Source organism: Notamacropus eugenii, chromosome 1 (assembly GCF_028372415.1).
Source record: "Notamacropus eugenii isolate mMacEug1 chromosome 1, mMacEug1.pri_v2, whole genome shotgun sequence".
Classification (NCBI taxonomy): Eukaryota; Metazoa; Chordata; class Mammalia; order Diprotodontia; family Macropodidae; genus Notamacropus; species Notamacropus eugenii.
Window position 1 is genome coordinate 79,360,933 of NC_092872.1, and position 23,914 is coordinate 79,384,846.

At 47.9% G+C, this 23,914-nt stretch overlaps 2 protein-coding genes across 4 annotated transcripts; one reads left to right on the forward strand and one right to left on the reverse strand.

Annotated features, from left to right (window-relative positions):
* Positions 1-1,926: 1,926 nt before the first annotated feature.
* NPR2 (natriuretic peptide receptor 2) lies at positions 1,927-20,634 on the forward strand. Of its 3 annotated transcripts, XM_072607060.1 has the most exons (23): positions 1,927-2,152; positions 2,680-3,397; positions 4,341-4,546; positions 10,388-10,501; positions 10,808-10,943; positions 11,758-11,852; positions 12,340-12,472; positions 12,711-12,795; positions 13,351-13,471; positions 13,831-13,905; positions 14,110-14,187; positions 14,371-14,475; positions 14,579-14,650; positions 16,664-16,823; positions 17,055-17,210; positions 17,470-17,638; positions 17,811-17,957; positions 18,246-18,369; positions 18,604-18,672; positions 19,510-19,684; positions 19,759-19,857; positions 20,077-20,168; positions 20,347-20,634. In XM_072607060.1, exons 2-23 carry the CDS (start codon positions 2,731-2,733, stop codon positions 20,410-20,412), a joined length of 3,144 nt encoding a protein of 1,047 aa, XP_072463161.1. In that variant the 5' UTR covers positions 1,927-2,152; positions 2,680-2,730; the 3' UTR covers positions 20,413-20,634. The 3 variants fall into 3 exon arrangements, with proteins under 3 accessions (XP_072463161.1, XP_072463178.1, XP_072463169.1); XM_072607077.1 differs by lacking the exon at positions 13,351-13,471 and having other exon boundaries at positions 1,975-2,152; positions 12,340-12,476; XM_072607068.1 differs by lacking the exon at positions 13,831-13,905 and having other exon boundaries at positions 1,975-2,152.
* Positions 20,635-20,735: 101 nt separating this feature from the next.
* SPAG8 (sperm associated antigen 8) lies at positions 20,736-22,739 on the reverse strand. Its single transcript, XM_072607092.1, has 6 exons — positions 21,992-22,739; positions 21,722-21,890; positions 21,513-21,558; positions 21,295-21,406; positions 21,068-21,127; positions 20,736-20,925 (listed from the first exon to the last, which is right to left on the reverse strand). Exons 1-6 carry the CDS (start codon positions 22,442-22,444, stop codon positions 20,806-20,808), a joined length of 960 nt encoding a protein of 319 aa, XP_072463193.1. The 5' UTR covers positions 22,445-22,739; the 3' UTR covers positions 20,736-20,805.
* Between the last annotated feature and the right edge of the window lie 1,175 nt (positions 22,740-23,914).

Below are 23,914 nucleotides of genomic sequence, written 5' to 3' on the forward strand. Positions count from 1 at the left end.
GTTATTTGCTTAATCTCTGACTATAGTTATGTTTATCTCAATCTGTTTCTTTCCCTCTGGGCTCTCTCCTCCTTTTTCGCTGTCATTCAAGATGAGATGGATTTATTTTTACCTCACTGATTGAGTGCTGATACAGCTCATATGGTTTTGGATTTAGATAACTGTACACCAGATTTGTCATATACCTTTCTTACATTCCCCAGTCCATTGCCTGGTTGGTCGTCAATAAATAACTTAGAATTATTGAATTGAATTTTTCCTGGATTTCCACATTGAAGCCACCAGATGTCGCCTTAATTTCAGAGAAACTGTGTGCTGTCTGCCTGGGAGCTCTCTCCCCAGGGCAGTGACATCTGTTTAACTGTGGCTGGAAGGGGTAAAAATATCAGAGGCAAAAAATCGTAAGATGTGCAACTAGGGCTAGCTGAGGGGCCCTGAGGTTTGGCCTGATTTTGGCCAGTATTCACTTTAGTCGGAAGAAAGTGAGTTTTTCATCTCTAGTTTTTCTCTTCTGAAAAAGGAATTCTTCAAGGTCTCATTTATATTCCCTCCTAGCAGTCATGATGCAATTCATGATATGATAAGCTGTTCTTCAGGGATAGAGCAGGACCCCCAGAAGGGAATTAGACTTACAGGGGGTAAAGAAAGGAGTGGTGGTTCAAAGAGGGAGCACAAAACTGGAAATGAAGACTTTGGGGCCCAGTTCAGCTGTCAAGGACTTGTTGAAGACTTGTTATATTCTATCTTTTACTTAGTTCTGGTTCAACCAAAAGAAATACCTTTCTGGCCTTGGGTTGAACTAAATTTTCATGGTTGTAAGAAAGTCTGCTTAGTCAGCAAAGATAGATTAAGTGCCTGTGCTGCTGAGCACCGTGGGGCAGTGCACCAACCAATCAGCAAGACAAAGGAACAGATACAATATAGTAGTACCTGGAGAGGATCATGTTCAGGGACCATCCAGTGCAATTGGTCGTTTGGCAAATAAAGAAACTGAGGCAGAGGGCGGCTCACTGGCTGGTGGCCAGATAGGTGGTGAGCCCTAGAAGAGGAATATGGCTCTTCCTACCGGCCCACCCTGCCGCTGTACTGCTCCTTTCCCTAGATGAAGTAGTATGGCATGGGTTTGGAAACTGCAAAGACAAGAGAGGAAAGATGGAGCTCACAAGCCTTTGTAGCATAGTAGGGAGATAAGAATCCCACTGAGGTTTGTTGGGAAGCTGAGGGGCCTGTAGGGACCTGGAGATACAGAAAGGAGTGAAAGGGAAGGCCTCGGAAGAGCAGCAGAATATCACCAGAAAGCCTTCTAGGAACGCATGTTACCAGCCAGCCCCTCAAAATAGGGTGTCCTGCAGAAGTAAAACGATGAAGGGTTTAGTGGGCCTTTGGGGTTCTGGGTCGCCTTTTAGAGAAATGGACTTAAAGGGGACTCTGAGCAGACAGACTATTCGGAGGGGGCCCCGGGAAAGTGGGCTCGGGAGAAATGCTTCGGAGAGATTTGGGGGCAGCCAGGCCATTCCGGGTGAGGGGGCCGGACACCCCGTGTGCGGGTCCCCCGTGTGCGGGTGCCCCGAGGGTGCCGGGTCCCCCGAGGGCGGCAGGTCCCCCGTGTGCGGGTCCCCCGAGGGCGGCAGGTCTCCCATGTGTGGGTCCCCCGAGGGTGCCGGGTCCCCCAAGGGTGCCGGGTCCCCCAGGGGCGCCGGGTTCCCCGAGGGCGGCGGGTCCCCCAGGGGCGCCGGGTTCCCCGAGGGCGGCGGGTCCCCCAGGGGTGCCGGGTCTCCCGGGGGCGCCGAGCTGCGGGAGGCCAGCCCCAGTGGGAGGCGGCGGGCGCCGCTTCGGGAGGGTGGGGCCCGAGGGGGAGGAGGAGGGGCTGCCGGGGCGGGGGCGGGGGCAGGGGCCGCGGGAGGGAGGCGCCGGGAGGGGGCGGGCGGCCTGCCCCGGGAGTCGCACTCGGCCGCCACCGGCGCAGCAAGCGGAGACGGGCCCGGGCCGGGCCGGGCGGAGCTGGCCGAGTACACGGGGCCCCGGGGGCCCGGACGGCAGGAAGCGGCGGCCAGCGAAGGCCGGGCCACGGGAGAAGCCGAGCGCCACGGAGCCGAGCCGGGCCACGGGCGGGGCCGCAGCCTGAGACCGGACCAGCGCCCTGGTCCGCTAGGTCAGCCCCCTCGGGAGAAGCCTTTCCCGGAGATTCCCCCTCCGCTTCCTTCCTCCCGGCCCTCCTGCCCCCACATGGACACCCCTGTGCCTCCTCCCTGCCCCTCCCCTTCTCCCCTTCCACCGGGAGGGCGAGCCCCCCGTGCCCCAGCCCCAGCCCCAGGCCCCCAGGCCCAGGCCCCCGCAGCCCTAGCTCTGGCCCCATCTCCACCCCAGACCCCTTTCTGCTCCTGGGCTTCCCTCAGCATTAGACCTCTTTTTCTTCAGCCTCAGGCCCCTCTGATCTCCTCCTTTCGTAGGCCCCCCCATGCCCCTCACCCCAGGCCCTCTATTCCACCATAGCTTCAGGGCATCTCATCCCCAACTCCATCCTTACTTTCCCTCCTGGTCCTTTTCTCTAGCTTCCTATTTCTCTTCTATTTTTGTGCCTAAGCTGTCCCAGCTTCAGTCTCCCCAGCCATCTCCTAGCCCCTACCCTAGCCTTGTTCCTTGAGGTCTCAGGCTGGGGTTTGTGTCTTTCCCTTATAGGCCGAAAGGGACTTCAGAGTTCTGAGGCTGTGGGGCAGTTGCCTTCTCCTCATGGCGCTGCCCCCAATCCTGTTGATGCTGGCAGCTTTGGTGGGTGGGGCACGCCCCCCTGAGCCCCGGAATCTAACCCTGGCAGTGGTGCTACCTGAACACAACTTAAGCTATGCCTGGGCTTGGCCACGGGTGGGCCCTGCTGTGACACTGGCCATGGAAGCCCTGGGGAGAGCATTGCCAGTGGACCTGCACTTTGTCAGCTCTGAGATGGATGGCGCTTGCTCCGAGTACCTGGCGCCTTTGAATGCTGTGGATTTGAAGCTATACAATGACCCTGACCTTCTTCTGGGTCCTGGCTGTGTGTACCCTGCTGCTTCTGTGGCACGTTTTGCCTCACACTGGCGGCTGCCCCTGTTGACTGCAGGTGCTGTGGCCTCAGGCTTTGCGGCCAAGAGTGAGCACTACAGAACACTGGTTCGCACTGGGCCCTCTGCCCCTAAACTGGGCGAGTTTGTGGTGACATTGCATGGGCACTTCAACTGGAGTGCCCGTGCTGCTTTGCTGTATCTGGATGCCCGCACTGATGACCGGCCCCATTATTTCACAATTGAAGGGGTCTTTGAGGCCCTGCAAGGCAACAATCTCAGTGTGCAGCACCAGGTGTATACCCGGGAACCAGGTGGTCCTGAGCAGGCTACACACTTCATCCGGGCCAATGGGCGCAGTGAGTGTAGCTTGGGCTTTCACTTGGGGTTGTATGTAGCTAGAGATAGGCATCTCAGGGGTACGTGGAGGCAAAGTGGAGATTTCAGGAACTTGTTAGTAAAGATTGATACTGAGGAGTCATGTGGACAGCTTTAAGATGGATATGGACAGAAATGGGGTTTGTGAGGGGGAGAAGTGATTATGAAGGGAAGCATCTGGCCATTGTGGTTGGAAGACTAAGGGATATTGTGAAGATGTAAGTAACAGGAGCATGTGGGAATAGTGTGTGAGAGGCTTAGTTGTAGGGAGGAGTGGGGGTATTGAGCTCCATGAGGTTTTGTGGTATTGTCGGAGGTATAGAATGTTGGAAATGAAATTATCCTGTAGTTGTGGATATGATGGTCTAAACTCCAAAGGATACTCCTCCTCTATTTCCAGATGCCTTTTGCTGTATTTAAAATCCTTTTCAAACTAATGTCCTTTGCTTAGGGTGCAATAAGTTGGGTTAAAGTTGAGTGTGTTTGGTTGGCAAAGCCAGTCGGGATTTAAACTTAAAGTTTCTAAGCTCGTGACCCCTAAATTGCACTTTTCCTTCCACCCCTCTTCTCCTTCCCAACCCTCCTCCCATCAGAAGCAGAATGGGGGAACTGAGGAAGTGAAGACTAGGAGGAAGTGGGAATGTGAGAGAGAGGGGCTGGGGATAGGGAGAACATACATCCCTTCCTCCCTCTGGAGGTCAAGCTATGACTTATGCCAGATGTTCCTTATGGCCCCAGGGTACTTTCAACACACTCCTGGGGAAAGAGATGTATGTTCTGGAGACTTAAATGGATTTAGGCTCTCACTTTTCTGCTGAAGGGAATACAGAGAATAGAAAGCTTGCAAGCCCAGGGGAAAGGGCTACTTTGGAGTTGCTGGATGCACTTTCTAAGGGTACTCCATTTTTAAATACCTGCCCTCAGTTGTGTACATTTGTGGCCCCCTGGAGATGCTGCATGAGATCCTGCTTCAGGCCCAGAGAGAAAACCTAACCAACGGAGACTACGTTTTCTTCTACTTGGATGTCTTTGGGGAGAGCCTCCGTGCCAGCCCCACCCGCCTCCGAGGTCGGCCCTGGCAAGACAATCGAACTGGAGAGCAGACCCAGGCCCTCAGGGAGGCCTTTCAGGTAACATGGATGGAAGCTGGAGTAGGGGTAGGTGGAATGTCAGCTGTGGAAAGAGGAAAAGGGAGAGAAGTGTTTCCTGGTAAATTGCTCCCTTCTTCCCCCACCCTATGGCATTCCCAGAGCCAGAGTATGAATTTTATAAAGAAAATGATCCATCCATTTCCTTTAAGTCATTTTCCTGTGACTTTTTATTACTGTGTATGGCAAGGTTCTTAAGATCCTGGCCTGCTCTTTCTTTTGCAACAAATCAAGTTTGTACTGAACACCTACTATGTGCCCAGTTGTGTGTTGGACTTCTGTGGAGAAAATGAAGGGGAAAAAGACACATTCCCTGCCCTTGGGATCTTATTTCCTACTTGGGAAACAAAGTGTACATAGGACAGTTAGCTACTGATGAGGCAGTCTAAGATACTGTGCCAAAACATTTGGTATAGCACTCGCTTTTGGAGTTGAAATGAAGCAGAATTTTGTATGGGCAGAGGTCTCAGCGAAGGCCTCATGATGAAATGAGATTTAAGTTTGGCTTTCAAGGTGGGTCATAAAGATAGAATGGGCTCAGGGATAGAAGCTAGGGAAGATGTGGATAGCATGAGCAAACACAGAGAGGTTAGACATACAGCATATTACGTGGGGAACAGTGAAGAGATTACCTTGACCAAGGAGGGTTTATTGTGGTGAGTGATGTGAAATAAGGTTATATAAGTAAAGTCAGATCATGGAAGGCTTTGAATGCAAGGCTAAAGAGTCTGGACTTTATTTGTAGTAGGGCAGATTCATGGCAAGTTTTTGAGGAGGTGAGTGACATGATCAGAGTTATCTTTAGGAAAATAATTCTGTCAATGGCATTGGGGGTAGATATGAGAGGGAACCACCTGAGTGAGAGACACCAGCCTAGAAGAGGCTATTGCATTGTTCAAACCTCAGGTCATAAGGGTGAGGAGAGTGGTTATGGAAAGGAAGGATTGAATGCAAGACAATATTTTGTCAGATAAATCTCCAGGACTTAGTCATTGGTTGGATATTGGAGAGATGGAAAATCAGCCATAGCCTTGAAGATTTGAGTGTGGAGAGAATTGGAGTACTATTAATAGAAATAGAAAAGGTTTTAGGGGGAGATAGTTTTGGAAGGGAAGATGACAAGTTTGATTGTCGAAGTACTGATTTTAAGATAAAAGCAAGACACCAAAATAAAAATGCCTAATAGGCAGCTCTGTGACTGGGGCTCAGGTGGGAAGGGGAGGGTTGTAAGGACTAGAGTTGGAAATCTGGGAATCATACTCAGAAGTAAGAGTTACCTGCTCTCTTGTTTTTCTCAGCCCAGCCCACCTCTTTTCTCCCTGTTGGCAACATTTCTTTCCCACTGCTCTGTGTTGCTCTGTAAAGCACTTGTACTTTTCAAGTGTGGCTTTGATGAAGGCTTTTGTAAGCCTCTCCTGCTTTTGGAGGTTTATATTCTAAAGTAATCAGACAAAAGCTGGAAGGAAAGGAGAGAGACACATTTTTGAAAGAAGAGGTAACAACTTGAGGTGGAAAAATGTGGAGGATCTTAGACCTATTCCATCTGTCCTGAGAGGACCTAAGGAAACTCATGGAAGCAGGAAAAAAAATATATCTGGAAGATAGGGGAAGTAGGAATGATGGCAATGTGGATGGCAATTGGGCATGAGAAGGAAGAAATCAAGTGAGGAAATAGTGTATGAGAGAACATAGAATGGGGTGGAGCAGAAGTGAGAACAGAGGAAGACAAGATTTGGAACACTAAAGTATAGCTGTGTGCCTCTCTCAGAATGGCAAAATGCCTGTAAAATGAATTTCTGTCCAGACCTTTTGAGATTATTTGTAGTAGCTAGGTGGTATAGTGAATGGAGTCCTAGACTGGAAGCCAGAAAGACCTCCATTCTCTTCCTGCCTCAGACACTTTGTAGCTTTGTGAGTCTGGACAAGTTACTTCTGCTTTCTCAGCCTCAGTTTACTTATTGATCAGGGAGGAAATAAACACCTCACAGGATTGAGAGAGTGAGAATCAGATGAGATAATGCAGGCAAAATGCTTTGTATACCCTTAAAGCTAAGGTTTGTTCATGGAGAAATACAGACAGCTTAAAAATTATTCACATTTGTAAATAGCTTTTGCCTGGACTTGAAAACTGGTGGGTCTATTTTGGGAATTAATTTTAAATACAATATTGAAGCCACAGAGATGTCTTGGAACAGAAGGAATTGAGAAACTGTCTGGAATTGGCCCCTTCCTCCCATCAGACACATACCTAGAAAATTTTGCCTCTGGAAGTACCCATGTAAATAGTACCGCCCTCTGGACTAGGGAAAGTGGGTAAAATGGTAGGAGTTAGAGACAGTAGTCATTGTGGTATTGTGGGGGGAAAAAGTAAAGCAATAGATGAGGAATTAGAATATCTGAGTTCTAGTCCTATTCCAATTTGTGTTCTTGGTCAAGACATTTACTACATCTCAGTCTCAGTTCCCTTATCTGTAAACTGAAAATAATATACCTGCCCTCTCTGCTGTTTTGAGGAACAGATTAGGTAATATGGATGAGAGGGCTTTTTAAAAAAAATGTATTTTTACCACCAGCCGTTGACTTAGGACAAAGTAAATGGTGATATATGGTTAGAACAAGTAATTAAGCAGTTGCTGTTAATTAGCCTGAAAGTGAAGTTTGTCTCTCATAAACTACATATACAGAGTACAGCTGCAGGGACTTGAGTTTAAAGTATGTAAAATTCTATTTCCCACCAAGTTTCCATTGTAATATTGTAGACATGTTCTCCCGGCACCGTTTATCCAACTCCTACCCTCAGCCTTATCCCTGTACCATAAATGTACTTTAAATCCTTTATAATACTTGTCCACACAGGGATGACATTGCCTCATGTTCTCTACTCCCTACTTGGAAACCATTGTGTTTCTTCTCTTGCTAAGTTTAAGTCCTGAGTTGATTGTTCAGCTGTATCCTTGAAATTCTTTCTTTCTTTCTGTCTTTTCTGCTTTTGGCTAGTGACCTGATATGTATTTAAAGAGGGATCTAGGCAGAGTAGATTGTTGGGAGCTAGCTAAAAGAATTTCAAGGTAGAAATTGGATCTGATAGAAGAGAAGGGGTAAGGGTAAAAATGGATGCAGCACCCAGCACAATGTTTACTAGTGTTTCAAGGGTTCTGTTCTTTCTCTTCATGGACTGGGAAGATGTGGGAGGAGGGTAATGGGAATTTTGAGCAACATCAGAGGTACCCCCATGGTTCTCTATGGGTCTGCAGTTGGTGATGACTGTCCAGGTCACAGCTATTTAGTCATGACTCTGGAACTGGTTATTTCTAAGGGTTGAATTGGTAGCCGTTCTCCTTTGGAGAATGTAAGGTTTTATATGACCAAAATGGTGGACATCCAGTTTGACTTGTGTGTACATGGGACTGATTGTTATACATTCACTTGGGCAGCAACTGGACAGGGCAGGTCTAGGATGTATAAAGGAGAGGAGCGGGGAGGGGGAGGCCAGAATTGGGAATTTGCTTAGAGGGGAGCTGAGCAAGCAGGTCACATCAATGGGGTAGGTAGGCTAGAAGTCAAACCTAGGAAGATTAGCCAAGGCTGGGAGAAGCAGGCAGGTACTATGGTTACCTTAGGTAGGTCGAGAGCCCTTTGACATCAAGCAGCATGGCTCAGAAATTGAGAAACAGAAGGATCAGGGACTCAGTGTCTGAGCGGCATGAAATCAAGGAGTATGAGCCTAAGACTCTGGATAATATGAGGTCAGGAGCTAGACAGTGAATCTGAGTAATAGGTACAGGGCACTAGTTATAAGAATAGAGCTTAACACTGAGCTAGTCTTCATAAGGCAGAGTGTTTCCCTGTGTATGTAACTATTTTCCAAGTCTAGATCTGGGCTTAGCATGTGGGCAGACTTGAACCAGCATGCACCTCATAAAAAATGTTTTATGATAGGCATCGATGAGGAGGTTCATGGGTGGATCTCTGTTTGGACAGCTATGGGAGTTTGGTCCTTGCCCCCAACACCCCCAATTATTTCATCCATTACCATTACATCCTTTTCCTTCCTTCTCACCAATATTACCTAGCAGAATTTCCTCTTAGTCCCTAGAATTTCTCAGACATGGATCTTCTTTTTTGAAAAAAAAATTAGATAATACCTTTTGTGTTTATATCAGTTATTTCTGAATATAACACCTCTTTTCTTCCCTGTCTACCAATCTTTTAATCAACAAACATGTATTAAGCATCAGCTATGTGTCAGGCACTATGCTAGAAATAAACAAAAACTATATAGTCCCTGTTTATTCTATTAGGGGTGATGACATAAACATATACAGGGATACACTGAAGGGAATTAGACCCTCCCTTGTAACAAAGAAAAACAATTAAGCAAAAACAACCTATACATATCTTGGGAGAGAACATGGACTCTGAGGGCAGAATATTGTGTACGTTGTCAGATATGGTGATTGTATAGGTTGTTTTTGCTTAACTGTCTTTGTTGCAAGGGAGGTTCCAGTTCTCTTTAGAGTCCACTTCCATATGTACCTGTTGTCTCTCCTGAGAGAATATATAAGCTCTTTGAGGGAAAGGAGAGGGGGAGCTTCGTTTCATTATCTGTTCTTTAGGATGATTTCTGATTTTTAATTTATTCGTATTTTTGGGTGCTTTTAATTATCTTTCATTTATATTGTAGTTATTGTTATGTATTGTTCTGGTTCTGCTTATTTGACTGTATTGGTTCATACAGATTTTTCATTTTTTTCCTTTGAATTATTCATTTGTCATTTCTTGCTGCGCAGAGTATTCCATTATATTCATGTACCACAGTTTGTTTGCTCATTCCCTAGTCAATGGGTATCCACTTTGTTTCCAATTTTTTGCTACCACAAAAGTGCTGCTATAAATATTTTGGTACTTAATGGACCTTTCTTTCTCTTTCTGATCACTTTGGAATATATGCCCAGTAGTGGGACTGGTGGCCTCATGGACATGAACACTTTATTCACTTTTATTTGCATAATTACAGATTATTTTCTTCTTCTCTTTCTCCTTCTTTTCCTTCTCCTTTTCTTTCTCCTCCTCCTTATTCATAGTATTTTATTTTTTCCAATTACATGTAAAGATAGTTTTCAGTATTCCTTTTTTTAATAAGATTTTGAGTTCCCAATTTTTCTCTGTCCCTTCCTCCCTTCCCTCTGCCCCCTCCTTAAAATGACAAGCAATCTGATATAGTTATGCATGTGCAATCATGTTAAAAACATATTTCCACATTAGTCTTATGAAAGAAGAAACAGAAAAAAGGGGAAAGCCATGAAAAACCAAACCAGTGAAAATAGTCCACTTCGATCTGCATTCAGATTCCACAGTTCTTTCTCTGGGTGTGGATGGTATTTTCTGTCGTGGGTCTTTTGGAATTGTCTTGGATCATTGTATTGCTGAGAAGAGCTCAGTCAGTGACAGTTGATTGACTGTTGCTGTTGCTGTGTACAATGTTCTCCTGGTTCTGCTTACTTCACTCAGCATCAGTTCATATTACAGATTATTTTCAGGAGCAGTTGGACCGATTGAATAGCTCCACCAGCAATGTATTAGTATTTCTGTCTTTCCACTACAGCTCCAACATTTACCATTTCACTGTTTTTGTCACTTTTACTCATTTGCAGGATGTGAGGTAAAACCTCAGAATTGTTTTAATTTTCATTTCTCTTATTATTAATGATTTTGATGAACACATTACCTTGTTTTGAGACTGTCTGATTGGATATTTCCTTATCTTTATACCTATCCTGAAGTCCTTGCCTATTCATTTCTCCCACTGGTTCCTTTTTATAGACTGTTTTGGTGATTACATATCGAGAGCCTCCAAACCCTGAATATCAGGAATTCCAGCATCGTTTGCTGCTGAGGGCCCGGACTGACTTTGGTGTGGAGCTGGCCCCCTCCTTGGTAAGGAGTCCTTTTCCTTCTCTGAGGATTCATTTGTACCTCAGAGAAGCCCCTTCCTGACCCAGTCCACTCTCCCTACCCTCCATCTCCGTTCATTTACCCTTAATAAAAAGGCATCTTATCTATGGATCCAGACTATGAATTCTTACCATTCTGCTCTGTCTTCCACTGGGAGGTATTGTAGGCTAGAAGTGGTTCCTGGATGCTCCCCAGGGACTGAGAGACAAAGAATGAAAGGAAGTGGGGGGAAGACTGGGGAGGAGAGAAGAGTATGGGGGCGAGTAGGGCTGAGGTTGCCATTCCCAGATGAACCTCATTGCTGGCTGCTTCTACGATGGAATCCTGCTATACGCCGAGGTCTTGAATGAAACGCTGCAAGAAGGGGGCACCCGGGATGATGGACTTCGAATAGTGAAGAAGATGCAAGGGCGCAGATACCAGGGTAATAATAAATAACTCACATTTATGTAGCATCGTAAAGTTTACAAAGTGCTTTTTTTCCCTAGAAAAGTGGATTCTGGGGTGTTGGAAAGCAGGGAGCAAATAGTGGTACAATGGAAATAACTAGCCCTGAGTATGAAATTAGAAGATGATAGTTGAAATCCACTTGTCACTTAACTACCTGTATGACACCAGGCAAACCACTTACCTTCTCTAGGGTTCAGTTTCTGTATCTCTGAAATGAAGGGGTCGGACTCGGTGGCCTCTAAGGTACTTTTCAATAGTGAATCAAATGAGACATTTGTAGGGTACTGGGCACAGTGCCTGGCACAGTGTAGACATTTATTAAAAGTTTATTCTCTTCTGTTCCTCTAGATTTCTGATACTTTTTAAAAAAATTGGTACTGGATTTGTGATTTCCTTGTTATAGGGAACTCCCATTAAGGAAACTCCTGACAATGTGAAAAAGGCTCTTAAAGAGCTGTCTGGGATAGAGAGGTTAAGTGATTTGCCTAGAGTCACTCAGCAAGTATGTGTTCAGAGGTCAGACTTGAACTCAGGATTTCCTGATGCTGCAGGGCTCTCTCTATCCACTACTGTAGGTTCCTTCTAATGATTGTGAAGAGAAGGTAGATATCAAGATATCGGAGAGCAGGGGATGGAGAGAATAGGAGGGGTTGGTGGGAATCAGAAGCATGGGGTGTCAAGGTAAGGAGAGAAGTGATGAGAGAGGAATATGTAGACAAAGAAGATGAGGGCAGGAGGACCCATAAAAGGAAGGCTATCGGGGCATCCCTCTTTCTGTCCCATCTCAGGTGTGACAGGGCTGGTTGTAATGGACAAGAACAATGACCGTGAAACAGACTTTGTGCTTTGGGCCATGGGGGACTTGGACTCCGGGGACTTTCAGGTGAGGGGGTATGCAGATTTGCTGCGTGTGTGAAGTCTAGTGTCTTTAAATCTGACCAGGAGGCAGCACTGGTATAACTTGAGAACTTGTGATAGGGGTGGTGGTTGTGTTGGGGAGGTCACAAGGAAAGGAAGCATTTTGTATATGATAGAAGATGAGAAGCTGCTGTCTGTAATCCCTGCTTTCTCTCTCTCTCTCTCTCTCTGTCTCTCTGTCTCTGTCTCTGTCTCTGTCTGTCTGTCTGTCTCTCTCTCTCTCTCTCTGTCTCTCTCTCTCTCATCCCCCTCTCTCTCCCTCTCTCCCCCTCTCCCCTTCTTTCTCTCTTTCTCTTCCTTCCTTCCTTCCTTCTTTCCTTCCTTCCTTCTTTCCTTCCTTCCTTCCTTCCTTCCTTCCTTCCTTCCTTCCTTCCTTCCTTCCTTCCTTCCTTCCTTCCTTCCTTCCTTCCTTCCTTCCTTCCTTCCTTCCTTCCTTCCTTTCTTCCATGCAGCCTGCAGCTCATTACTCTGGAGCTGAGAAGCAGATCTGGTGGACTGGGCAGCCTATCCCCTGGGTGAAGGGGGCCCCTCCTTCTGATAATCCCCCTTGTGCCTTCGACTTGGATGACCCGTCCTGTGATAAAAGTGGGTGTGTGCAGGGGCTGGGGGCACAGCCTCCTCCCTCCTCTCCCAAACAGCCCTCTCTTCCCCAAGTAACTTCCAAATCCTTGATTTGGGAACTGCCTCCTTCCAGCTGCCTCCTTTCCTAGCTTCACACCTCCCTTTGAACTATCCTTACCCTTTCTTAAGGCATCTCCCTGCATATCTTGGACCCTTTTCTCCCTTCCCCTCAAGTGACCACATCCTCCTCCCCCCTGCACAGCCCCACTTTCGACTCTGGCCATTGTGGCTTTGGGCACAGGGATCACTTTCATAATGTTCGGTGTTTCCAGCTTCCTCATTTTCCGGTGAGTTCTTGGTGTTACACTGCCCTCTTCTCCTTCACTACATTGTCCCCAGTCTATCATCACTGTCCTTAAAGCCTTAGGAGCAAACCCAAATTCTTAGACTGAACCCAGGAAAACATCCCAAGGGCTAATCTGGTACACTTAAATTGCTCTCCTTTTTCTGCCTCCTCCCCACCTCATCTTTGTCATAATGTGGCCTGTTTGAAAGTGGCATCCCTGGTGGGCATCTCTTGAACATCTTGGCCTATCTACCAACTCAAAAATCAAGAATGTGTTTAGAATCTCCTGGGATTGGCTTCAGTATGGGCTGTTGCCTAGTCTTTGGGCTGATTTCCAGTCTCTGGGTTTGAAAAGTAGTGCATTCACCTGTGAATAAAATTATGTAGAACACATGCCCCCCCCCCCCTTTTTTTTTTGGATACAGCCAGATGTAGTGGTTGCATTATTAAAATCTTTGATCTACCCAGGTCAGGGTCCCTCCCTTGTTCCCTTGCCCCAGTGCTGATGTATGGTGTGGACCTGGGCTGGGCTGCTTGAAGTGTGCTGTCCTTTTAGGAAGCTAATGCTGGAGAAGGAGCTGGCCAGCATGCTGTGGCGAATTAGATGGGAGGAACTACAGTTTGGCAATTCAGAGCGTTATCACAAGGGCGCAGGCAGCAGACTCACACTGTCCTTGGTGAGACTGCTGCAGGTTTGGGGCTTCCTCTCCCTCCTACTCTGAAATCTCCTCTGTCCTCATTTGCATCCTCCTCCCCTACCATATTTCCTTCTGTTTCCTTCCTAACTCTTCCCCCAAGGAGAGCTCTAGGTCCATTCCCAGCTCCTCACCCTCACTTGGTAACTTTCTCTCAGGCTCCCCCCTCTAATAAATATTCCTCCTCCCCCACCCCCATTACATTGCTTTCCTGGTTCCTCCCTGGCTCTGAGCTCTTTCTACCAGCCTCAGCTCCCTGGCCTGTAACGATAGCCCCATGTACTGCAGCTACTGTCCAACCTTCCCTTCCCTCCTTCCCCCCATGTCGCCCTTGGCCCCAGCGGGGATCCAGTTACGGCTCGCTCATGACAGCCCATGGGAAATACCAGATCTTTGCCAACACCGGTCACTTCAAGGTGAACAAACTTCTGCTCTCAGCCCTTGCCCTATTCCCCATGTTCCCTCACCCTCCCAGTCACCCTGTTCTTCATCCCCTCCTCTCGCTCAGCAGTGTGATCAGCTGGGCTCCTTACCCTTTCCCTCCTCCAGCTCCCCAAGCCCCACAGATTCCTTCCTCTTGCTAGGACCTTAATTACTTCTCTGTTCTCCTCCTTCTCCAGGGAAATGTTGTTGCCATCAAACATGTGAATAAGAAACGCATAGAGCTGACACGGCAGGTCCTGTTTGAGCTCAAACATGTAGGTCCTGGTCTTAGGATGGGATGTTAGGCCAAGGGGGGGTAGAGGGAGGAGAGCTGAAGATAGGGAAGAAGCAGACTGAGGATTCAAAAGTGGAGCAAGGCTTAGGGTAGATCACAGTAATTCAGATAACTTGAGATACCTCTGGCCTCTTGTTGCTCCCTTTCCTCCCAATCCCTCCAGATGAGGGATGTTCAATTCAACCACCTGACCCGATTCATTGGCGCCTGCATAGACCCTCCCAACATCTGCATTGTCACAGAGTACTGTCCCCGAGGGAGCCTGCAGGTGAGAGTTAAGGGGAGGTGGGGACTGTGGCAGGCACACGAACCATTGGGGTGAGAGTGTGTCCCAACCGGGACAGGCAGACCCATTTCTGTGTCACTCCTAGGACATTCTAGAGAATGACAGCATCAACTTGGACTGGATGTTCCGCTATTCCCTCATTAATGACCTTGTGAAGGTGAGTCTTCCCTCTGCCGAGGGCATAAACTAATTACTCTCTGGTCCTTTTTCTCTTGCGGAATAGAGATGGGGGGATTAGGTGGGGCAGAATTTTTGTAGGTAAGGGAAAATGAATGGAGAGTTGGTAAGTAGTAACCCTTAGGATGTCACTTTGACCCTTGTCGTCACAGCCTCCCCTGTCCCTCTTCACCAGAGGAGAGCCTGAGATGAAATGGGTAGGGTGGTGATTAGGGGACAACTGGGGCATTGCTCACAACTGACTGGAATAGTTTAATGCTTGCTTGGGCCTGGATCTGCTTCCCAACTTTCTCTGTCTCTGAAAATGGCAAGTGAGTTGCCACCATACCACTACTCTTATCCCAGAAGGGCACTTGAACCCCTTCTTTTTGACCTGTAAGTGCAACCTCCTCTCTATTATTTCACAAGCAGAATCCTGAAGCTTTACACCTTTTCTGGAAAAGGCAAAGCACAAAAGAAAGAGTTTAAAGAGCATGGGGTTCTGAATTATCTAGGTATATACTCTAAAATCGTGGGGTTCTGGCTGGCCTGGCTCTAGGAAATTTCTTTGGCAGATTTTCAGTTCATACCAAGGCTCTCTTTTTTCCCTAACTTGCTTAGATGGGGCTCTAACTCTCTTTGACTCTACTACTTGGGCCTTTCCTGTTAAGGCTGCCATAACTAACTTCTGGTTGCTTCCTTTCTTTACTGTTTGCTAGAGGTTTCTCTTACTCCTGGTTTCAGGAGCTATACTTTCCATGGTTTGGTTTTTCCATGACTTGAGTGTAGATCCAGTATCTTTCCTAAATACATCTAAGTCATCTAACATGACCAGCAAGGCTAGGCAGGCCATGGGAAAAGCATTAAATTTTAAGTTGAGATCTGGGTTCAAACTCCACCATGGATAACGTGTTACTTAGCCTCTCGTTTCCTTATCTGTAAAATGAGGATAATTACACATCTACTACATATCTCATACAATTGTTGTGGGGAAAATGCTTTTTAACCTTAAAGTATTGTGTATAAATGTGAGTTACTATTAATTATATTTAATATGCTCATGAGTCAGTATTTACAACTGGTACTAGTTCTAGTTGCATCATCTCTTTTATCTGGTACCCAGACCCTACTTGCCCAGTAGTCATAGAGTGGGACATATCGGGACTTGCCAAACCCTTTTCAGGGCTCCTCACCCAGCTTTTGTGTCCACCTTCACCTGACTTCCACATGTGGCTCCATGAAGCTGTAGCATGTGCAGCGGTCACACCCTGGCAAAACCTAAGCAGACAGATTACACCAAGTTGAGGATAGTCAGCAGGCCTCAGACCTGTCAGTGAGTTAGGGGAATGTGAAGATTTCCCCTGGCAGAATGGGCAGATGAGAACAAATTGTTCCAAAGGCCATGAAGGTTTCCCAACCAGGTGCCGTGGAGCGCTTAGAGCTTAGTCAGATATTGAAGACACCAAGGTCTTTCACTGAATCCTGAGCCATTGCCAGATCATCCTGACTTTTGTCTTGCCGCACTGGACTTTGATGACCAGAAGAGAGAGTGAGGGCTGATGACTATGCAACTGCCTCTTTATATCCAATTCATGCTCGTCATCACCCCATGATGTTATTGGACAAACAATGGAATCCTATAGTTCATATCATAATGTCCTGTCACTTTCCTATAGTTTACCTGGAGTTCTTTCACTTGGCTTCTGTTCTTTTAATCATCAGAAAGAGGACTAATTTCTAGTCCACAAATCACAGGCTGTTCTTGACCTGTCAGTTGACCTGGCTGATTACTGCCTGACTGTCAGCACAGTTGATTCTCCCTTAGGTGAAATCTTTTTGGGCTTCTCAGAGGAGGGATAGTCTTTCAAAATCAGCTTATTTGATTTTCATAATACACGGTCCATAAAACATACATTGGTGCTAATAGTTAATCCTACCAGGAAAAAGGGCTGGCGTTTCATCACAGACCTCCCCTTCCTTTCTTGGTCCCAGTGACTTGGTTTGTATCCCGCAGGGCATGGCCTTTCTCCACAACAGCATCATTGCTTCCCACGGGAGCCTCAAATCCTCCAATTGTGTGGTAGATAGCCGGTTCGTGCTCAAGATCACTGACTATGGCCTGGCCAGCTTCCGGTCAGCCGCTGAGCCAGACGACAGTCACGCCCTCTATGCCAGTGAGGCCCCACCATCCTAAAGCTACCTTCTTTTTATTTCCTCTGGTTCTGGTTGTCTCCATTTGGGTTAGGGAGGGATGAGAATAATGGGTTGGGCCAAGATGGGGCAGGGATATGAGGTTTTCTCCTATCTTGTGGCCTTGGTGAGTTGGAATGTTATGGGTTTGAATCTGTGAAGACCTGGGTGTTGTCCCATTTCATAACTTAGCCCAGCCCATTTACATTTTACAGAGAAGTTGTGGACAGCTCCAGAGCTATTAAATGGGAGTCGCTTGCTGACTGTGGGTATCCAGAAAGCTGATGTTTACAGCTTTGGGATCATTCTGCAGGAGATTGCACTTAGAAGTGGCCCCTTCTATGTAGAGGGCCTGGACCTCAGTCCCAAAGGTGAGTCCTCTCCTTTTTGTTCCACCCCTTTTTTGGGAAGCAATCAGGGTTAAGTGACTTGCCCCAGGGTCACACAGCTAGTCAGTATCTGAGGCCAGATTTGAACTCATATCTTTCCTGAGTCCAGGGGCAGTGCTCTATCCACTGTTCCACCTAGCTGCCCCAACTCCTTGCCTCTTTTAATGGGGGAATGCTAGAGTGAGCACCCTATAATTTTCTGGGTTCCCCCTTCACCTCCTTTTGCTCTCTACATCCTCAGAGATTATCCAAAAGGTCCGCAATGGTCAGCGGCCATACTTTCGGCCAAGTATTGACCGAGCACAGCTCAGCGAGGAGCTAGCCTTGCTGATGGAGAGATGCTGGGCCCAGGATCCAGCTGAACGACCAGACTTTGGACAGATCAAGGGCTTCATCCGACGTTTCAACAAGTGAGAGGGCATCAGAGGCATTTAGGGTTTCCCTGAGAGTGAGTGAAGCCGAGTCCTGGTTGCTTTGGAGGGGCTGAAGGACTTAAGTGGAGACTCAAGAGAGGTACAGGTGGTATGTGTATATGTTTTGTGGGGGGAAGTTCACCAAATAAAGTGCACTTCCCTTCCCTAGGGAAGGTGGTACCAGCATCCTAGATAACCTCCTGCTTCGAATGGAGCAGTATGCAAATAATCTGGAGAAGTTGGTAGAGGAGCGGACACAGGCCTATCTGGAGGAGAAGCGCAAGGCTGAGGCACTCCTTTACCAGATTCTGCCACAGTGAGCTCCTTGAGAATCCCTTTCTCTCTCCTCCAACTCCTAGGGGTTCTTCTCTCTTATCCAAGACACCTGTGCTAGGTCCCCCTTCCCAAGGAAGCCTTCTACCTAGGATTCATCCTCCCCCTCCAGCTTGCTCCAGCGAGCTCCTCCCTCACCACCATGTTACAGCTATGCCTGTCCTAAGACACTCTTTCAAGTCTTCTATAAGTCCCGCTTCCAGGGTTAGCACTCTGTTTCTACTGCCACACAAAGATGCATAGACACATTCATCCCTTCCACCCTTCCCAGCTCAGTGGCTGAGCAGCTGAAACGAGGGGAGACTGTACAGGCTGAGGCCTTTGACAATGTCACCATTTACTTCAGTGACATCGTGGGCTTCACAGCCCTTTCAGCAGAGAGCACCCCTATGCAGGTGAGAGACTTTTGTAAGCCACAGGATAGAGGGGCCTTTGAGTCTCTGGAGAGGATTGGGGTCTCTCTGGTGGGGACTTGGAATACTTGATCTTAAGGGACTTTGGGAGTGGTATTAGGTTCCCACTGATGTCAGGATTATTTATCCTTGGGAGGGTTGGAGTGCCTTGGGGGAAAGTCACAACCTTTGTGGAGGTCAGGAACTTGAATCTCAGAATCTCCCTGTCTGTGTCAGGTGGTGACACTCCTGAATGACCTGTATACCTGCTTCGACGCCATCATTGACAACTTTGATGTGTACAAGGTGGGAATCAGGGTTAGCCCCCCCAAACCAGGATCTGGCTTCCTGAAACCAGGACTACTTGGGGCTTCTAAACCCCAGCCCCTGTGACAAAGTGTGGCTCTGGGGATGCTATGTATATGTATTCCCGGACCCCTGATTGGATTCTTTGGGAACTCACCACCAGTGGGACTAGTAGCTGCTCTAAGCTTGTCTTTTCATTGTAGGAAACTGTATAGGTCTTGGACTGATAAAGGAATTTGGGGAAAAGAACTGGATGAGAATTTTTGAATCATAAAACATTTTAAAATAAACTTCTTTATTTAAGTTCCTCTGTGGGCAGATCCTCTGTTGGAACTATTCCATAGATCCTTGCTGTAGCCTAAGACCCTCTGCCTAGGGTCAACTCTTAAATTGCTGGATGTCCCTACCTTACCTGTGGTCTGTCATAATGCCCTTGTCCACCGCAACCTCTAGGAGTCTGCTGTTTTGTAATTTGTTAGTTTACTCCATTCCATTCACAGTTCCTAGCTGCAGATGTACATGGTTATGTTGTCATATGGTAGCTTCAAACTTATAGTTGAAGGAAAGGCAGTTCATTTCTACTGTGTGAGAACCTTCCAATTCTTCAGTCTGGATCTCAAACATTAAAGACCAGATGAATAAAACTCCATCTGGTCCTTAGTCTCTCTGTCACCCCATCCCCCTGTCCCCCTTCCTCCTTTCTCATCTCCTCTTCTTCCATCTTTCTGCCCCCTTTGTCCCACCACCCCACCATCTTAGGCCAAACACACACAAATGGAAATGACTGAGTATGCTTCCATGGCACTGACCACCTGACCCTGTTATTTTCCTTTATAGGTGGAGACTATTGGTGATGCCTACATGGTGGTATCTGGTCTCCCTGGGCGTAATGGTCAGCGCCATGCCCCTGAGATTGCCCGTATGGCCCTGGCACTATTGGATGCTGTTGCTTCCTTCCGAATTCGGCATCGGCCTCATGATCAGCTGCGATTACGAATTGGTGTACATACTGGTAAGATTAGTTCTGGCTCCTGACCCCTACCCCCAAGTGGCTGTAGGATCTCTCCAATTTGCCCTTCCCTGTAGGGCCAGTTTGTGCTGGAGTTGTTGGCTTAAAAATGCCCCGATATTGCCTGTTTGGGGACACAGTGAATACTGCTTCACGTATGGAGTCCAATGGTCAAGGTGAGATTTACCACCCAGATCTTCTTTGCCTTTGAGAGAGTTATAAAATACTCTTTATCACCCTATAGGGCTCTTCAATGTAAGATTTTCACTCCCCTCCCCTACTGTTTTGTGTCAAATGGGTAGGAGATGGGGGAGGGACCCACAGTTTCATTTCTTCCCCTTATTTCCCATCCCCAACCTTGGTCAGCCCTTCTCTGATCCTTCTTGGCTTCTTAGCCCTGAAGATCCATGTCTCATCTACAACCAAGGATGCCCTGGATGAGTTTGGCTGTTTCCAGCTGGAGCTTAGAGGAGATGTGGAGATGAAGGTGATTGAGGGAGGACTGGGTGGTATTGGGGGGAAAGGGGATAAAGGAGTAATGTGTGAGACAAAAGGGGACAAAAGGGTACCTGTAAAGTGGGGATAGGGGAAGCACTAGAGCTAATAGGAGGAGGCACTCATGTGGGTGGGGCTGGGGGTGGGGCTTTGATTTTCTACCATCACAGGGAAAGGGAAAGATGCGGACGTATTGGCTCTTGGGAGAGCGGAAAGGACCATCTGGACTGCTGTGACCCGAAATGCCTTCCCCTCTCCTGCTGCCCCCGAGGATCTATGGCCATGATCTTTATTATTCACTAGCCATATGGGACACTAGCACAGAGCACTGTGTGTGCATTTACTATTTGCCCTGGGGCATCTGACTCTGGGGCTTGTACATATTCTCCTTTTCCCATCCTTGTAAATATCTGTATCTAAACCAGAATATTTTGGTCAAATACAAAATTACAAAACCAGCCATGGATCCACAGTCATAACTGAAACCCCTAAAAAAGGGATGAGCAAGTTCAGAACACTTCTTCATCCTTTATCCAATTAGGCAGTCTCAGACAAGGAATAATACCCATCTGTATGATTTATTTCCCTCATCCCATTATCAAATCTGCTTCTCTCCTACCATTTCCCCTTCAGCGTTGAGGGTAGTTCCCAGAGCAGTAGGGTAAAGGCTGGTCCATGGATAGACAAACAGGTGTTGAGAAAGTACAGTTTTTTCGAAATGGGGTACATGTCTGATTATTGCTGACACCCTGAAAAATTCCCTAAGTTAGGATAAGATCTCTTCCCACCAGCCTACCCAACCATGTTTCTATTCACTACCTCTCTCCAAACTTCAGCAACACAACCAGCCTGCCCCTACTTCCCCCAAGGAAGTCCCTTTATTTAACACACCTGAAGCTTTTTGGCTCTTTGCCGCCAGACGGTCTCTGGTTGCTCCTGCAGGCTGTGAGGCTGTATGGGGAAAAGGAGTTGAGGGTCCATGGAGGTGGGGGGAGTAAGTATTTTCTGTCTCATAATTTTCTTGTTACCTTTCCTTCCCCTCCATCCCAATAGCCTCAGTTTCTTCCTACCAATCTATTGAGGACAATAGAGGTGATACTGGGAGGTGATATTCTCACCTTGGTGGGAGGTGGTGGCCCAGGTCGATCCAGCTCCCTCTGATAATCATGGTGTGTTACAGACTCATAATTGAAATACTTTGGTGGATCCATCTCCTGGTCCACTTCCTTCCTGTATAATTGGAGTTCAAGGCCATTCCCTCCCCCCCACCCTCACCCACTTTGTCTCTTCCCACCCAATTCTTCCCCAACTTACCCCCACCCTCCCCATCCCTCACCGGATCTGGTGGTGCAGAAGCAGCTCCAGCATGGCTTCTCTCTTCCCTAAAGGAAGGATGGGACAGGAGGGGAAGGCACGGGTCAGTGGTGGGTACCAGACCAAGGTGGGAGGGATGGGCAGGAGGAACTTAGCCTTTAAGTTGCAAACTTCATTACCACCCGCTCTCACTCCTTCCTGAGGTTTTCTCCCCTTAGTCTTTGTGTGTACCTCGGAGGGCTATCCTAGTATTCCCTGGGTGCTGGTAGGAATCCTGTTGGGTGGACCTGGAGGTCTGGGGGGACAGCTCTAGGGACAGCAGACCCACGTGTCCGTAGCGGTAGCGGAAACCTTCGCTTTCGTCATAATTTAGGACCTCGTCCAGCTCGTTGGTGGCTCTCTGTGGGACCCGAAGCCCCGAGTGACTCCAAAGCCCTCCACGGATCCCCGTGGGTGGGCAGAGCCCCCCGCCCCCAGGAAAAAGAAAGAGCGCTGCACTACCTCTTCCATCCAGTTATGGATGAGGCAGTGGCCCCGCGGAAGCGGCTTCCGGGGCTCCTGGGGCTCCTGGGGCTCCTGGAGCTCCAGGGATTCCGGGCACCAGGGCAGCCCCGGGGCGCCGGGCTCGGGGACTTGCAGAGTCTTCCAGGGGGGCTGCTTTTGGCTCTTAGGCTTCCAGTAGCAGCAGTGCATGGGGGACAAGTAGGGCTGCGGCAGGAAGCCGCTGCAAACCAGCCCGTGCTCCCGAACCAAGCCGGAGTTCGCGCTGCACTTCGGGCCCTGGGGCAACATCCCGGAGCTCTGCTGGGACGCGACCATGGGCTCTTCTCCCGTGAACGCCGCGGCCTCAGCGGGGGCGGTATCGGGGGCCGCCGAGGTCATTAGCGAGGCACCCTCCCGAGGGCCCGGGTCCACCCGGTCCCCTTCGGGGCCTGCCCTTTCAATCGCCTCCATCACCTCCGCCGCCCTCCCTCCTCCACGGCTTGTTAGCGGGTCTCCATGGAGACGGACGGTGACGTCGTGAGATGACGCAGCCCGAGGCTCTGAACGCCAGGGTCTGTCCCAGATCTTCGGGCGTTCACCGGCGAGACAAGCGCCTCCTGGGGCCGCGGGCCCGTCTTCACCCAATCTCTCCCCACCTGGGTGCCGCCGATGCCCCGCTCCAGCGGGCTGAACTTTCCTTTGGTTGGTATCCGGCTGGGATGTGCCGGACAGTTGGCAGAACCATTCAGCAAACACACTACGTGCAGGATAACTACACTATTGAAAGTCAAAATAGAAACTGCCAGGAGTCCCAGATCGAGTGTTGATCAGTTATGCATAGAAAAGATGATTCTGGTAGGAGTATAGAATTAGAAGCTGCTGCCCAGATCCAGATGGGTGGTAACAATGCCCTAGGTAGGAGGTGACAGTGGGAAGGATGGATATAAGAGGTTGACCAGTTCTGTCTTCGGAATCCTGGGCCCTAAGGAGCATTGTAGTTTTAGACATGGCATACTAAAGTCCTGGAGATGCTGTGGTCACCCAGCAGGCTCTCCCTCTCCTGAAACTGCCCTCCGCAAAAGAGGTGGGAATTTTGTTTCTTTGCTTTTGCTTCATATTTTGGTTTCAAGTCTAAATTCAGATTTTTTTTTTTTGCTACCATTATGCCGTGAGGACAATATGTTCCGACTAGCTCAGTATTTGATCCTTGTTGTCTGCCTAGTTCTGTGCTGATGTGTACTTATTCTCTAGGCAAGGTGCTTGGAGTACTCTGGGGACAGCTCAGCCCCCTCACTTCACAGCTGGCACTGACATTAGATAGCTCCACAAGGGAATAAATAGTCTTCCCCACACAACTGGCATGTAAAGTGCTATTATGGTTGTGAATCTCTTTTGCTTCTGAGGTAAAATATCCTTTGTGTTCTCCAGCTTTTTATTTTAATAGCTAATATTTACTGGAAAATAGGATACAGATGGAGAGAAATCCAAAAGCACATACTCAGTGCCAAGTCTTACAGAATAGCTTTTCAGTGGATTGAAAAATGCAATTCATCACCTAACCTCCGTGTTCCAGCCCCACCGTGGCACTTTCATTCCCTTTCTCCCCAGGAAGAATTGTAAACCTTCCTCTTTTACATTTGTTATTTCTAACAAGTGAGATATGCCTTTTGACAATCTCACAGGGCACTTGTCTGTGAAGAAAGTCTTTTGTAAATGGTAAAGTGCTATAGAAATGTGCATTATCATCTTAATATAAAAAAATCTGTTATAGGGACTTCTCTCAGTGATCCTGTTCCGACAGTTAAAGAATGTAAACAAAGAATATTTTTCCCACTCGGTAAGAGGCAACATAGGGTAGAATGACTGTCAGATTTTGGAGTCAGAGGACCCGAGTTCAAATCCCATTTCAGACTTACTTTCTGTGTGACTCTTGGTTAGTCA